Below are 16,386 nucleotides of genomic sequence, written 5' to 3' on the forward strand. Positions count from 1 at the left end.
TGTCATGTAGACAATATTTATTCAATTTTGGAATGCTTCATATGGTATTGTGTATTTAAAAGCTAGTTTATTGGCAAAATGTATGAAATTAAGATAGGGGTCTTCATTGATGTTCTTTAAACAGGCCTTATGTATTGGGCTGAATTTGAATCCTTGGTCCATTGCTGTTTTAAGAGATCTGTTATTGACGATAATAAGATTTCCGGTTACAATGTGCTCGTGATATTGGTCAGCATAAGGTCCATAGATAGGATTATTACAGTGGCAGGGGAGATCTGAGAATTGAATATTTCCTAGGTTAGTGACCAACGGCTTATAATATTATCGGTTGATTCAACTATTGCTTATCTCAGTTGCCCAAATTATTCGCTGTATGATTCCTTTTGCCTGCAAGGTGGTACTTGTGCATATGTCCATTCCGATATTCCCTGTCAGAGACTGGTAATTTGGAATCTCCTCTTTTCTTTCTTCTCTGACTTTCTCTACATTGTTCAGTCAAATTCATCTGTTGCCTCTACCGTTCTGCCAACTCCACTAATCACTCGGAGCTCTTCGGCTTCCTCTCTTTGCAACTTGACTTTCTCCAGTCCAACTTTTCTAACAGTGAGGTAATTTCCCTAGGTGATTTTAATGTTCTCAACTCGAACTGGCTTCTGTTTTCTAGTCACACAGACTCAATTGGCCGAGATGCTGAGGCTTTTGCAATTACTAATGATCTTGCACAGATTGTTTGTTTACCTGCAAGAATACTGCACAATCCTAACCATACAGCCAACACTCTTGATCTTTTTCTCACAAACAACCCTTCTAAGTACACGGTCGAAGTGAGTGGCCCTTTAGGCACCTCGGATCACAACTTGGTGATTGTCTCTTCTCCAGTGGAGCCTTTATCTTATGTTGTTTGGCATTACAAGGATGCAAAATGGGATGACCTGCAAGATTTCTTTTCTTTTCTGTTTTTTCCTTGGTCGGACTACTGTTTCAAAAGTTCTGATGTCAACATTTGCTCAGATCGTGTCAGTGAAATTATCCTTGTCGGAATGAAATCCTTTATTCCACACTCCATTTTAAAATCTTGTACTTTATCTACACCTTGGTTTTCCAATAAATGTGCTAAGGCCGTTAAGGAGAAGAATGTTGCATATCGTAATTGGCTTGTTTCCAATTCTTCAGTTTCATTTTCTGCCTACACCAAAGCTTTCAACAATTATAAAGCAGCTATTAATCAGTCCAAACTAGATTTTGAGAGTAGAAAACTTGCTTATTGCCCTAGCTGAGCATTCTAATCTCTTGCGGCAAATTTTGCCCATCTCTGCTCCCACCTCTGTCAAAACCAGATGGTTCTGTTGTCACTTCAGCCAAGGATAAAGCTGATCTGCTAGCATCCCAATTTTCTTCAAACTCATGTATTAATGATCTTGGTAAAACACCTCTCATCATTCCCAACATTCTCCATTCAATGCCTCCTGTGGTCTTCCATCAGAAGAATTTTGACGACTCTTGATGCTCAGATACCGTCCGGGTCCTGATGGTATTTCTCCATATGTTCTCAAAACCTGTTCTCCTGAACTTACTCCTGTTCTTTGCCGCTTTTTTCACTTTCTTATTCCAAAGATGTTTTTCCTTCTGCTTGGAAATTTGCTCATACCCAGCCAGTTCCTAAAAAGGATGACAAATCCCTCCCCATCCAATTATTGTCCCATTGCAATTACTTCTACTCTTTCTAAAGTAATGGAGAAATCAATTAACCACCAACTCTTAAACTACCTAGAAACCTTCTGTCTGATCAACGATCACCAGGATGAATTCCGTCGGTGAAACACAAGCAGTTGCTGTTGACATCTCAAAGGCTTTTGATCGTGTTTGGCATAAAACTCTTCTAAACAACCTTCCATATTATGGTTTGCCAACTGTTTGTAGTAATTAGTTATCCAGTTTTCTCTCTGATCGCTCACTGAGGGTGAGGGTAGATGGCTCTCTGTCTTTAACTTCTTTACTAATGCCGGTGTCCCCCAAGGTTCAGTTCTTTCTCCCACTCTTTTCCTCTTGTATATTAATGACCTTCTTCCATTGACTGGAAATCCTATCCATAGTTTTGCTGATGATAGCACATTGCATTCCACTTTCCATTTTGAGAAACCTAGTCCTGCCCAATCAGCTTCAACTTCTCGAAAATCTGCTACCAATTCCTTAAATGACGATCTTCAGGTAAATCTCCAGTGGGGCAAAGACAACTTAGTTGATTTCAAACCTCCTAAAACTCAGTCTTGTCTTATATCTCGCAAAAAGGATTCTTCTGCTGCTATGCTTATCTTTAGTGACACTCCGATTTCTAGGCAAAATGATATATCTCTTTTGGGGATTACCCTGACTTCTAATCTCTCTTAGCACAAGCACATTACAAATATTGTTTCCTCTGCATCTAAAAAACTTGGTTTTCTCTTTCGCTCTCGGCGTTACTTTTCTTCCAAACAGCTGCTCACTCTGTATAAATCGCAAATCTGCCCTGCCATGGAATATTGTTCCCATGTCTGGGGCAGTGCCCCCAAAACCCCTCTCAGTCTTCTAGATTCCATTCAGAAGAGGGCAGTTAGGTCAATTAATGATTCATCTCTAACAGAGTCTCTTCACTCGCTGTCTCACAGACATACTGTTTCTGCTGCATGCCTCTTCTACAGATATTTCCATGAGCACTGTTCTTCTGAATTGGTTTCTATAATTCCCGCTCTCTCTTTCAAAACAGTCCGAACACAAAAGAGAAAACAAAGTTTTTTAGATGCAGAGGAAGCAATATTTGTAATGTGCTTGTGCCAAGAGAGATATATCAACATGCTGCGACCAGCCAACATCCATTTACTGTCCAACTTCAAACTCACATAACCAACTTTTCATCTTCCTTGTTTATTTATTTAACTGCTGATTTCTGGAACAACCTTCCTTCATACGTATTTCCTGAAAATTACAGTCTACAGAAGTTTAAGTCTAATGTCTTCTTTCGTCTTCTCAACATCCAACCCAAGCATGGTACTAAGTACTGCAGGTTCTGTTACCTCTTGTGTTTGGGATTTTCATAAAAAAAAAATTTTGCAAAATTTAAGACCTAAAGGAGATTCATAATTAAAGCAGTGATGTATGTTAAAATTGTACAAGCTAGTAAGTGGTTGTGTTTGTTGAGCACAAACACATTTAAGAGCAAATTTGATAATGGAAAATTCAAGACAGTGAGTTGTAATGTTGCCAATTCTGCAAAGGCTGATGTCCTGTATGTGCTTAAGTTGAATGTTATTAAACTTAAATTTATGACAAGATGAAACCAATGGTTTAAGTACAGATTTTTTTTAATGCTAAAAAGAAAATGGTAAATTTTTCATATATCAAGAAATGTGTTCTAAAAAAAAAAAAAAAAAAAATTGTGTTATCCCAAGAATTTAAGATATTTTTAAAGTTGAGGTTTGTATTTTTGTAAGGACTGTATTTTCCCTTTCCAAGCTAGTGTCTGCGTTTAGGAGTCTGCAAAATATGACCATGATGGAATAAGTTATGTATACAGCAGGCCCTCGTTATGACGGCATTCGCTTTATGCTTTTTCCCTATAACTCTGTTCTTATATTATAACCCGTATCTGAATATAACACTGTCACAAATGACTAGAACAATCTTTTACAGATTGCATTTTTGGCATATTTAACGAAATTGTTTCATTTGACGGAGTCGATAGTTTGAAAATGAATAGCAAAAGAGCATTAAAACATTTCCCACACCGACTTGGGAATTTTCCCACACTCAGTGAAATTTTCTCGCACGCTAATTTAACTGCAGTACAGTGACTTGTTACGTAGTTCCGAGATCAACATTTTAAAAAATGATCAAGTATATTGCTTGTAATATTTGCGTTATATGCATTTATCTGAAGTCTAGACATCGCTCAATAAGTATTAGACATTGTGGGTACAGACAGTTTACTTGAACATTGTATCATATTTAATGTAACTTAACGCAGTTACATTTTCGAAGAGTTAATAATGGTGGATAAGAATGAAAAAGTAGCCACGTCTGGATGCAGTACGAAGACTATAAATAAGACTGAATTTGAAAATTAAATTAGAAGTTTTGAAGCAAATCGATTCCGGTCAACGACAAGTGGATGTGTGCCATAATTTAGGACTGGCAAGTTCAACTGTAAGAACAATTATAAAAAATAAAGAATTAATTTTAGCAGCAGGAAAGACAGTTGTTCCACTGCAAGCAGCTAGGGCTAGGCCGGCTATTAGGATTGAAATGGAGAGACTTTAACTAATTTTTATTGAAGATAATATCCAATGCAGAATTCATTTAAACTTTATTTTATTAAAAGAGAGAGAGAGAGAGAGAGAGAGGAGAGAGAAGAGAGAGAGAGAGAGAGAGAGAGAGAGAGAGAGAGAGAGATTAGCCTATATCATGATCTGAAGAAAACTCACCAAAAAAAATATATGTGGAACCCTTTAAAACTAGTAAGGGCTTGTTGAATAGATTTAAAATCCAGGGAGAAGCTGCAAGTGCAGATCAAGGAGCCAAAACTTTCAAAAAAGAACTTGTTAAAATGATTGAAGAGGAATGTTATCTGTTATACTTCTCAACAAGTTTTTAACATAGATGAAGCAGAACCCTTTTGGAAACGAATTTTCATTAAAAGAAGTTTTAATGAAGCTTAAAAGCCTAAAAGAAGTTTCATATTGAAAGAAGAAAAAAATATGCCAGGTTTCAAAGCGGCAAAGGAGCAGTTGACTTTATTGTTGGGTGGTAGCGCTGCGGGGAATTTAAAATTAAAATCCCTTTTAGTTAACCAGAAAGAGGGCCAAAGTACAACCCAAAATCGACACATTTTTCATGATTAAATTTATAAATTAAATTAAATCAATTAAAATCAATTTAGATCAATTAAATTCACGATTTTAATTGAAATTTTGATATGTAAGTAGTTACGTATCAAAAGTGTGTGGTGTATAATTATTCTGCATAATTATATACGTATGTAATGCAGAATATTTGTGTGTACAAATATTTGAATATTAAATATTTTGACCAAAATTTGTGCATCTTTTCACTACCGTTTATTATTGATTAGGAAATATCCTATCACCAACTGCAACTCACAAATACATATGTTACCTTATGGGAATGCAGTGTTCACTTAGCGCTTTGTTTTACCGGAACGAATTATCAGCGTGAAGTGGGGATCACCTGTATAGTGTTTGGTGTTTAAGGAGCTATTACTTAACAAAATTTTGTCAAATAATTTATTATTAAGGCCATGTGGATACAAAGATCTGTGTATACACATATACAGATTTTCATAATACTCTCGCATGGAGTTGTCTTTAATAATAGCAATGATTTTAATGCTAGCATTACTGAAACCGTGGTGGTGGAAGTGTAATAATTATAGAACTGTGTCATTATTTTTACTGATATATATATATATATATATATATATTTTTTTTTTTTTTACTTTTGGATCTGTCCATTAATTTTGATATTAATGGAGTTAGAGGTTTGTCCTACTTATTTAATGTTAGAGGCGTTACAAGTAAAAAGATAAATGACATTTGTAGTTTTCCAGAAAGATAAACAATCTTTAACCCTGATGATGAGTAACACTTATTTCAGCGTTACTCATCATCAGCATTACTAGTTGGCTATCCAGTTCAGCCTGTAATTTTGCTTAATTCATTATATCATATAGGATATTCACATTCTTTCTCTCGCCTTCAATATCTCCAATTTATGCTGTCCTTCTATTAGTTTTGGCATTTTGTGTAATTTACATCTCTATCATTTGCACCTTTTCAGCAGATTAATTCTTTTACCTCATATATATAAAAACTTTTGTATCCTTTACTGCTGCTTTGTACTCTCAGATGGAAGTGTCATTATTTTTATCTCTCCATTACCACTTAACTTTTGATCCCATTTTTATCTTTATTATGTATATATATATATATATGTTACGTTATGTTTTTTATTATCTACATTTTATAAGCAGCATGCAGTGGATTATTCATTAATGCTATTCCAATGTTTGCGATGTCAATTTTATTAATTTTCCTCATCATAATTAGTTTTGTTTTGCGATTTATGTTACATACGTGGTAGTAGTGAGTTAATATGATAACATGCGCTCATACTGCTCTCTATAGCCTAATTTCTGTTATATATTCCGGTTCAACTGTGACTTTGTTAGTGGTATGGTGTTGCCATGTGAGTTCTAGGTTCTGTTTTATTATAATTTTTCACTGCATAAGGGCCATCATTATTCAAATCCATTGCATCAGTGGATCAATCAGTGTATTGGTTAATGTATGCATGGATTTGTCTAATGTTCTAAATGCAGTGATTCCCTGATGATTATATTATTAGCCTTGTGATTCTCCATCAAGAGGGCATAATGGTCAGTCTTTCATTTTATTTATAATTTCAGTTGGTCCAGTATTATAGGTGGTTTTTGTTTCTGTACTGATATTTCACATAATTTGGACCTGGTGCTAGTCAGAGGGCACCACTAAATTTCATGTTATTGACATAGTCTAAAATATTTTTTGTTACTTGATATTGTATTTTTTGGCTCTTTCAGAATTAATTATGCTTTAATGCTACCATGATGTTTGCAATGTCAGTTTTCTTAATTTTCCTTCTTATCATAATTTTCTTTATCATAATTAGTTATTTTTTCAATTTATTATATATGTACAAATTAGTGCAAATGCATCATGTTAGTACACAGCCAATTCTAGATTAGCAAATTATTTGCAAAGGCGGCATCGTTTAAGTCATATTTCATATTGTGAATACCTTCACAATGAGTTGCCACGACATTGCACTACTTCGAATAAGTAACGCTTCACCTGAAGGAGAAGACTATTGTTACTTATTCTCAATGGATACCACCACCACCACCCCCCAGATGGCACTGTTTCAGGGCTATTTGGCCCTTCTTCGGTGGGTGGGTAGGTACCCAAGTGATGTAATGATGACAAAAAAGTTATAAAGTATAACTCCAAATATGAAAGCTGCCTGTGGTATATAAGATGAATTAAGACTATAATGCATTAGGGCTTGTGCCTCAAGCTGCGAGAAAGTTAGACTATGTACAAATTAGTGTGAATGCATCATGTTAGTATATATATATATATATATATTTAAACCACTTATTTTTGCAACTCAACTATTATTTTTATTTATTCCATAGTGAATATCATACAGCATGCTTGGCACCTGCTGCATGACATTTCAACTTAGAAGGCTATGTCTTTATTTCTTATTTGATGATCATCGTAATTTATGCTTTTGATAGAGGCGCAGGTTCATTACTTGTCGATGTGCAAGATCGGTCTCCAACACATCACATAATTTTCTCTGATTTTGGATCTACCTTTGAAGCTCTTGTACCATTTAATTATCCTAACCCTTGAAGGTTTTTTCACTGTATATTTCAACAATAATTTCTGTATTGCTCAAGGTAGATTTTCTGAACAGAAACAAAATTTTACAGAGATTTATTCAAAAAACAACACTCTGAATCAGTCATAATTATGTACTGTCAGTGATGGATAAAAATAAACATACATACGTAAACAACAAAAATTACACCTATTGTAAAAAGTCCTAGATTTTATGCTAGTTTACAAAAGAAAATAAAAACTCTTCTTATTCGGTGTACAGATATTCCAAACATACTCAGTGCTGTAATTTTTTTTTCTTTTTCTTTCTTTCCTTTGTAAATATGAATGGCACAGCTGTAGTCAGTTTCAGTATTTTTCTGGCCCCAGTGCTAACAGCTTTATATTTAATATTTGTTTTTATTTTTAATCAGTTATGTGTTTGCCTTATTAAAGGGGAGAAAAGTATTAGAGCTTGCAGGGGTGTGTTAACAGAATATCATTCTCATCTTTTTTTGTATTTAGGAAGAAGACTATCCTGGTGCCATTCAGTTGTGTCTGGAATGCCAGAAAGCAGCAAGTACATTTGGACATTACCGTTGCATCACGTAGGGATTTTTTTTTTAAAATTTGATTTAGGGATTAATGTCTTGTATGTGATGTTTGATAAAATCCCATTACAATGAATACTAGATTAACAAAAATATTTCCATATTCTGTGTAACTTCTTATATTGAGTGTTTTGTAAATCTTATTTGAGCAAAACAGTTCCGACTTGTAATTTGGGGAAATCTTCAGACTGAAGAATTGCACAAATTCCAACAGACAATATGGAGAATGCTCCTTGCTATCCTTTCTCAAAAGTTAATTGGCATTCTGAGGATTCTGGGATCGAGACTACAGCATGTGGCTGCCTATTTCCAAAGCTCTTAATTGAAGGCTAGTTTTTGATTTCATTTTGAGGGTTTTTTTAAAATTTCAATATATAGTTTCAATTCCTGTGGTCACATAGGTTATTTTATTTTTGTATTTAGATAACTATCTGGAATACTTATTCCAAATACAGCCACGCTCCGATTAACGTAAGGGTTGCATTCCGCGGAACTCTACGTAAGTCGGAATTTCCCCCATGCTTGTGCAGCCCTCGCAACTGAGCTTGCTGAATTGATTGAATCAAAAAAGAAATGTTTGACGAACATGTGAGTAGAATTATTTATTGTATTTATTCAATTTTTTTATCCCATGCGCAGGAAAAATTACAAAAGCATGCAGTTTAAAATATTTCAAAATTATACAATTACAAAAAAAGAGAGGAGAAAGGCATTAATGTCAGTAAGTTTTATCTCTCAAGCATCTTTGCCAGAATCAACATCTTCAGCTGATAAGTATGTTGCTGTGGAGATTTAGAAGGGGTCGGCCGCTCAACTTTATGAAAGAACATATTAATAGATGACTGGACAGTGGCTTTTTTCTTTTCATCATAGATTTCTTTGTAGAAGCATATCATTCAATCATCTGTTAACTTTTAAGAATCATTCGCTGTCAGGATCCATCTCAAACTTCGCCATTGCCAATGGAATTTCACGAATTGCCATCTCTCTGGTGTTGAAGCATCTTGGCTTCTCATTTGGTTCATCTTGAGCTTCATCAGCATTTTCCTCTTTCACTATCACTGCCTGCAAGTCAATAAGTTCTTTGTTAGATAATTCATTCTCTTCTTCCTCTATTAGCTCCTTGTCTTTGGCATCAACCTCCAACTGAAATAGCTCTTCAATCTTTAGACTATGTATATAAAGTGCTTAGCATCATAATACACAGCCATTTCTGAATAAACAGAAAATTTTTAAGGTGGCATCGAGATATAACCTAAAACGATGCCACCTTAAAATTTTTCTGTTTATTCAGAAATGGCTGTGTATTATGATGCTAAGCACTTTATATACATAGTCTAAATTTGTTCGCAGCTTGAGGCTCTAGCCCTAAATGCGCCTTACTCTTCAATCTTTACATTCTTATCTGTAATTTCTTCATATGATTTGTTTTTTCATATCTTTCAAAGCCTTTTATGTGCCGTGGCATATTTTCTTCCATGCACCATTTAAACAACTTTTAATAATTTCCACCCAGGCCTTATTAATGTTTAAAATGGCATGGTAATTATTGTAAGATTTCCAAAAGTCTCTTAATGTAAAATTTTTCTTACTGTCTACTGCAGACAATACCTGAGCAAATGTTGTGCATAAATAGTATTATTTTAAATTCAAAATAAAACCCTGATCTATAGCTTGGATGAGTGAAATCATGTTTGGTGGTCAAAATATGACTCTCACATTCGAATTGAAATCAGCTAGATGTGTAGGATGTCCAGGAGCGTTATCTAATAGAAGCAAATTCTTGAAAAGAACATTGTTGTCTTTGCAATATTTTTCAACCTCAGGAATGAAGCAGCATTTAAACCAATCCTTGAAGAGACATTGTTATCCATGCTCTCTGGTTCGATCGGAAATGCACGGGTAGGGTGGCTTTATTGATGCTCTTAAATGCACAAGGATTTCCAGAATGGTACACAAGCAATGGTTTTATTCTGTAATCTCCCTCTGCATTAGCCCCAAGCAAGAGGGTGGCCCTATCTTTTGAGGCCTTGAAACCTGGCATTGTCTTTTCCCCTGGCAATGTATGTTTGATCCGGCATTTTTTTTTCTATACAGAGCACTCTCATCAACGTTAAAAATTTGCTGCATTGAATAGCCACATTCATCAATAAACTTTTTCAACACACGACAAAATTTCTCTGCAGCTGCAGAATTGGCCCTGGCAACTTTGCGGCATACTTTTGATGTTTTGGAAACCACTGTGATGCTTGAACTTATTAAACCACCCGTTGCTTACTACGAACTTGGCTTGGGCTTTACCTTACTTATCCTTAATATCTTCATAAATACTTCTTGCTTTTTCTTGAATGGTCATTAGACTCAGGGGCACTTGCTTCTGAATCTGATTTTCCATCCATACTATTAATAGCTTTTGCATCTTTGATATAGCACCTGAATGCTGTTTTGTGATCATTGTTGATCTTAAATGCGTTGATCCTTTGACATGTTCTTTTATATGCATACTGTCCTTTAAAATAGTATTCACTGTTGAAGCCACAAGACCTAATTCCGTGCAATAGATGACAAACTTTGTCCTGCTTCGTACTTCTTAATCCTTTTCATCTTCATTACTAAATCAATTTTGTTTCGTTTCCTAGCACTGCCAGCACTTGGACTTTCCGTTGATTCCATTCCCTTCCCAATTGTAATAAGTAAATAGGAATGAAGAGAAGATTGTGAAAATTTATTTATTTTTTATATGATTGAAGATTTAAGTGAAGGGGAACTCATTTCACCATAATACCATAACAAAAAAACCCACAGAATTCCAGTTATTGAGATTATTGAAAATGCAATAAGATCGAGTTTACTACCCGTCTATAATAAATTGTACTAACAGAAAAGCCCAATAAACCAGAAAGTGTAAATTGTTTTTATTGTTTTTTGGTCGTGACCTCCAGAAACTTGCTTTAGAAAAATGTCACAGAGGCATTCAAGATTGATTCTTATAATGGACATATGATAACGATGAAAGGGTAGTGCAATTTACATTATAAATATGACCTTTTAGAGAGATAAAGAACTTAGTTATATAGCGAAAATTTCGACTTCTAAGAACTTGGAACAAATTACAAAAAAAAAATATATATGGGTTCACATTATGATATTTTCACAATATAATATGATGTATCTCTTCAGATGCAAAATATGATTCCATATTTTTTTAAGTTTGCACCAGCTGGCAGAAATTTACATTAAGTCGAATTTGTGTAAGTCGAGTATTACATAAGTCGGGGAGTTTCTGTACTTTAATATTCAGAAAGCCTTTGTTATCGATATTTTGGTGGGAATTCATAACTTTCATATGGTAACTTTTACTTAATTTTTTTTTGTCAACAGTTTGATTTCTGCAATTTTGTTAACATTAATTCTGTAATAAATTGTAAATAATTTTAATTGTGTAATCTTTGTAAAATTAAAATTTTACTTAAATTATGTTTGCTACAAGATCCACTTATAAAAAGTCCAGGGAAATCAAATTGAAATACCTGCTGGCATTTCCGGTGTGAACCAAGCCTGGTCTAATAGGTCAACTTAGCTCATTTGTTGATTCTTTTCTTTGCATCCATTGTAAGGAGTGTACTGATCTCAAATTACAACTTGGTTCATAATGAGAAGAATTTTAGTCACCAAAGAAACAAGCACTTGCCCTAGCAACAAATGCAACTGAGAGCTTGTCACGGGCTTAAGTATCTGCTGACCTGCCAAGCAATCCCCTCCCCCACCCCAATTTTGGGTCCTAGAAAAGAATAGTGAAGCATAGCCTCTGCTATGGTTGAAGAAGATGATATATTTTATTGGGAGACTCTATTGTCAGGGATAAAATTTTTACTAATAAAGATAGGTTGTCTAGAACTAGTGTGTTTGCCAGGAGCAACAATTGATGATGTTACCAATAGATTGTCAGATTTTAAAGGAAGTAAAGAGAAAATTATTATTCATGTGGGGACTAATGGTATTAAACTTGCATACGATCCAACCATCTGATGAAGAAATATAGGACTACGATGAAAAAACGCTGCTGGTTAGGCCAGAATGTTTATATATCTGCAATTCTGCCCAGACTTAATATGAGGGACTATATTATGAAAGACTTGAGGTAATCTGCAAGGCTCTACATGGGAAATTTTTATCAGCTTAGCCTGCAACTGTAGATAATAAGAATCTATTTTGTAGGGATGGTATTCATTTGAACAAAGGTGGTGTAAGGATTTTTGCCAGTATCATTTAGGATACCCTAAGAGTTCAGGGGAACTGCTAGTTAGGGAGATGAAGGGTAATTTAAATTTGCATTTATCTGATGATATGTTTCAAAGTAATGCTTGCACTCACCTCATGAATTCTTGTTTGTTGCCACAACAGTCAAGGTTGATAAGATGTTCTGAGGGTAGTAATGTATCAAATGAGAGCAGAGATATAGTTTAGGATACAAACCTAAACTATATCTCAGCTCTCATTTGAACCTAAATAACTTCAATGGTGTGTCAGTGTACTAAAGTATAGAAGATTACTTAGTATCAACTGTGTCTACAGCAATATTGTCAGGAGTGTTTTCGATAAAATGGCTGAATAGGAACTCCTGGTTAGGACAACTAATGCTGATATAATAGGGCTAACATAAACATGGTGCCACCAGGAAATTGGTGATGACACATTCCACTACAGTTTGTATTTAGGAAAGGTGAAGGGGTCATGCTTCTTATCAAAAGCAGCCTGAGTGCGAAAAGAGCTTTTGCTGAGTCTGAAGTTACGTCTGCCAGCATAGAATCTGTGTGGTGTGAGTTAGTCAGAAGCTGAGAGTGGGAGTAATCTACAGACCAGAAGATTTTGATAAATATGATGAGAGTCTTTACATGCAGATGGAATGGTCATCAAGTGTGAATGCCTTACTGTGGTTGACTTTAATCTGCCCCAGATTGATTGGAATAAGCAGGATGGTAACTCATGATGGGGAAAAATCTTTTTAAATAAACTAGATGATTATTATTTGTACCAGCATGTTACAGAAAGTACTAGGGCCTGAATATTCTTGATCTCATCATTACTAATGAATCAGATCACATCACAAGGCTTAAAGTACAATAACCATTGTCAAGAAGTGATATTATAGAAGTGAAGTCAGCTGAAGGATGAAGAAAGATGTAGTAGTTAAAGGTAAGGGTTTTTAACTTCAGAAGAGAGGGTTTTTAACTTCAGAAGAGAGGGTTTTGACAGTTTAAGGTGCTATATGGCATCTGTGAACTGGGCAGATTGCCGACGGATGGCGAATATATTCAAATTATGGAATACTTTTAAATTTTGATATAGTTTATTTTGATTTCGGTTCCTTATGAGAGGTTATCGTATAAGCTTGAACAAGTTAGTTTTACTGGTATGATTTTAAGATGGATTGCTGAGTGGTTGCATGGGAGAAGGCAGAGCGTGGTTATTAATGGATATTCTTCAGATCGGTGTAATGTCAGGAGTGGGGTCCCTCAAGGATCAGTTTTTGGACCACTGTTGCTTCTCAATTTCATAAATGAGATTGAAGAAGGGATAGAAGGTGTGATGTCAACATTTGCAGATGACTTAAAGGTTGGTAGAGTCATTATCAGTAATCAGTGCCAAGCAGCACTCCTTCAGGATGACTTGAAGAGACTTAAAAGATTTTCAGAGAATTGGTAGCTATATCTAATGCTGCTAAATGCACAGTCTTACACGGGGAATAGCAACTCACAAATAAATTATACATTTGGTGGGGTTGAATTACAAACAGTCGAGGAGGAAAGGAATCTGGGAGTTACAATACATGCAGATATGAAATTTTCTCACAGAGTAAACAGGCTGCCAGGAAAGTCCATGGTGTCCTATCAATGATTTATCGAATATTATCCTGTAGAGATAGGGAGGTCATAAACCCACTGTATAAGGCAATTATAAGACCACATTTGGAATACTGTGTTCAGGTATGGAGATCTCATTTGGAAAAACGGTATTGAGTTCTTGAAAGGGTCCAAATACGGACAACTCGAATGGTGAGATCAGCAGAAGGATAACCATATGATGAAAGACTCCAATTATATGAGCTACAGAGCTTGGCAACCAGGCACCTCACAGGTGACCTGATTGAGATTTACAAGGCTCTTAGAGGGATTATTAAAATGAATGCAGGTGGAATTCTCACTCTTCTAAAGAATTCCACAACTAAATATTTCATAAATTTAAATTACAGGGCTTGATGTTTATATTGTAAGAAGTTTTCTTTTAGCCAGCAAGTCATTGATAACTGGAACAAGTTGCCCTCACAGGTAGTTGAGGCTGACAGCTTGAATAAATTTTATGGTGCTCTTCATAACGATTACGGAGAATTATCAATTAGAGGGTATTAGTGGAGTAGAGTAGGATTACAGATGTTTGAATATTGCTTTTAAATAAATTTTTTACCATATTTTAGTTTTTTATAATATTACAAATATAATTTTTTGAAAGTCACTTTCATTGATATTTAGCAAATTTTACAATGGTTGTTACAAGATCTGCCTTGAACACTTTGACAGAGGATATCACGACTCGTACAGAAATAGTCGATAGCAATTTCCAGGTGAGTCATGATTTTATCCTTTACAGAACCTGTGGCATGTATTCCAAGTTCGACATAGTGGATAATCATAGCTCACCTGGATTCTTTTCTTTGTTGGTATTGTACAGAGTGTTCTGATATTAAGTTAAAATTTGGTGCATTGCTGGAACAATTTGAGTCACTCAAAAAAAATGGTTGCTAGCCCTCGAGAATAATGTAACTGGTAGCTCGTTAGGGATTCAAGACTCTAGTAAACTACCAAGTAATGCACTCCCGATTCGATCCCCAGAACAGAATAACCAAGTGCAAACTACTTTGGTTCAAAAGTACTTAGTTCTATTAGGAGACTCCATTGTCAGGGAAACAGGAAATATATTTTGTAATGAGAATAGATGGACTACAGCCAGGGTATGTCTGCCGGGAGCAACAATTAATGATGTCACTAACAGATTTTCAGATTGTAAGGGGGGGCGGGGTAAAGAGAATATTATTCATGTGGGGATAATTGATGTTAAGCACACACGATCAGACGATTAGTTAGACAAATATAAAACCATGCTGAAGAAATGCTGCAAGTTAGGTCACAATGTCTGTGTCTGTAATTCTGCCCAGATACAATAGGAGGGATTATATGCTGAAAGCTTTCTGGATTCACTCAAGACTTGAAAGACTTTGCAAGGCTATCTGGGAAAAATTTTTATCAGCTTGGTCCACACTTGTAGGTAGAAGGGAATCTGGTTTGTAGAGACGGGATACATTTAAACAAATGCAGTGCAACGATTTTTTCCAGTATCATTGAGGATAACTTAAAGGTTCAGGAAAACTGCTAGTTTGTTTGGACAAGAGTAATACAGTAAACCCCCACTATTTGCGGGGGTTACGTTCCTGAGAAATGCCGTGAATACCGAAAACGCGAATACAGAGTTATGGCTCCCATAGTAATAAAGGGGTTCTGTTCCAAAGTATGAAATATATAAGAAAAACTAGTCTAAAATTTTGTCTGTGTATGTATTATATGTACCGTCATAATATGACTATGTACATAGATAGTACATAGTGAAATGCAAGCATAAGGCATCGAAATGAAAATAAGAAACAATTTAATATTAAATGTAATATTTATTAGAAATTTCAAACAAATCTTTCAATCCAGTGCCTTTGCTAGCTAAAAAACTTATCCCGCCAGTGCTATCCCCAGTTTCTCTAAAGTGTTGATAAAGGAGTTTTGCCTTTGATGTTAAGCACACACGATGCTTAACATCAAACACGATGCTTCTATCCACAGATTTAAAGCCTTTTCAATTTTTTCTAATTTAACGTCACGAGTTACAGAGCAAATTTTTGAAACAATTAGCGCGTTTTCACGGACACTGCAGCAGATTTTTCCCCCGATTTCTTGATTTTTGATCGTATCGTTCACTCGTTGATTATAATTTTGCCACTGAGGAGACATTTTCACCATTAGAAATTTTATCTAATAACTCAATTTGATTCGCTAATGTCATCACCTTCTTTGATCTTTTCACATTACCTTTGTTATTCGTAGTCATATTTTTGTACAGGTTAGAAAGAACTTGTGCACAATAAAGTCACTTTCTTCCATTAACACTCTTGAAAAAGTCTGTTTTACACTGCAAAACGGTAGATTTATCACTTTTGTAAGCATATCAATTTATAAATTGATAAATTTATTCAATTTATAAGCATATAAATTAAAAGCAAACGACGAAACCTTCCATGACAGGCACATAACACATAC

General features: G+C 35.1%; 1 protein-coding gene across 1 annotated transcript in view; it reads left to right on the forward strand.

Moving 5' to 3' along the window:
- Vps50 (vacuolar protein sorting 50) overlaps positions 1-16,386 on the forward strand; it is a 731,402-nt gene that overhangs the window by 219,902 nt on the left and 495,114 nt on the right. Inside the window, exon 8 of the mRNA XM_090374870.1 lies at positions 7,941-8,023. Within this exon, the coding sequence (XP_090230996.1) occupies positions 7,941-8,023 (83 nt within the window). The remainder of the gene's footprint in view (positions 1-7,940; positions 8,024-16,386) is intronic.

The sequence above is a fragment of the Mastigoproctus giganteus genome, chromosome 1 (assembly GCF_048544385.1).
Source record: "Mastigoproctus giganteus isolate SK-2022 chromosome 1, ASM4854438v1, whole genome shotgun sequence".
NCBI lineage: Eukaryota > Metazoa > Arthropoda > Arachnida > Uropygi > Thelyphonidae > Mastigoproctus > Mastigoproctus giganteus.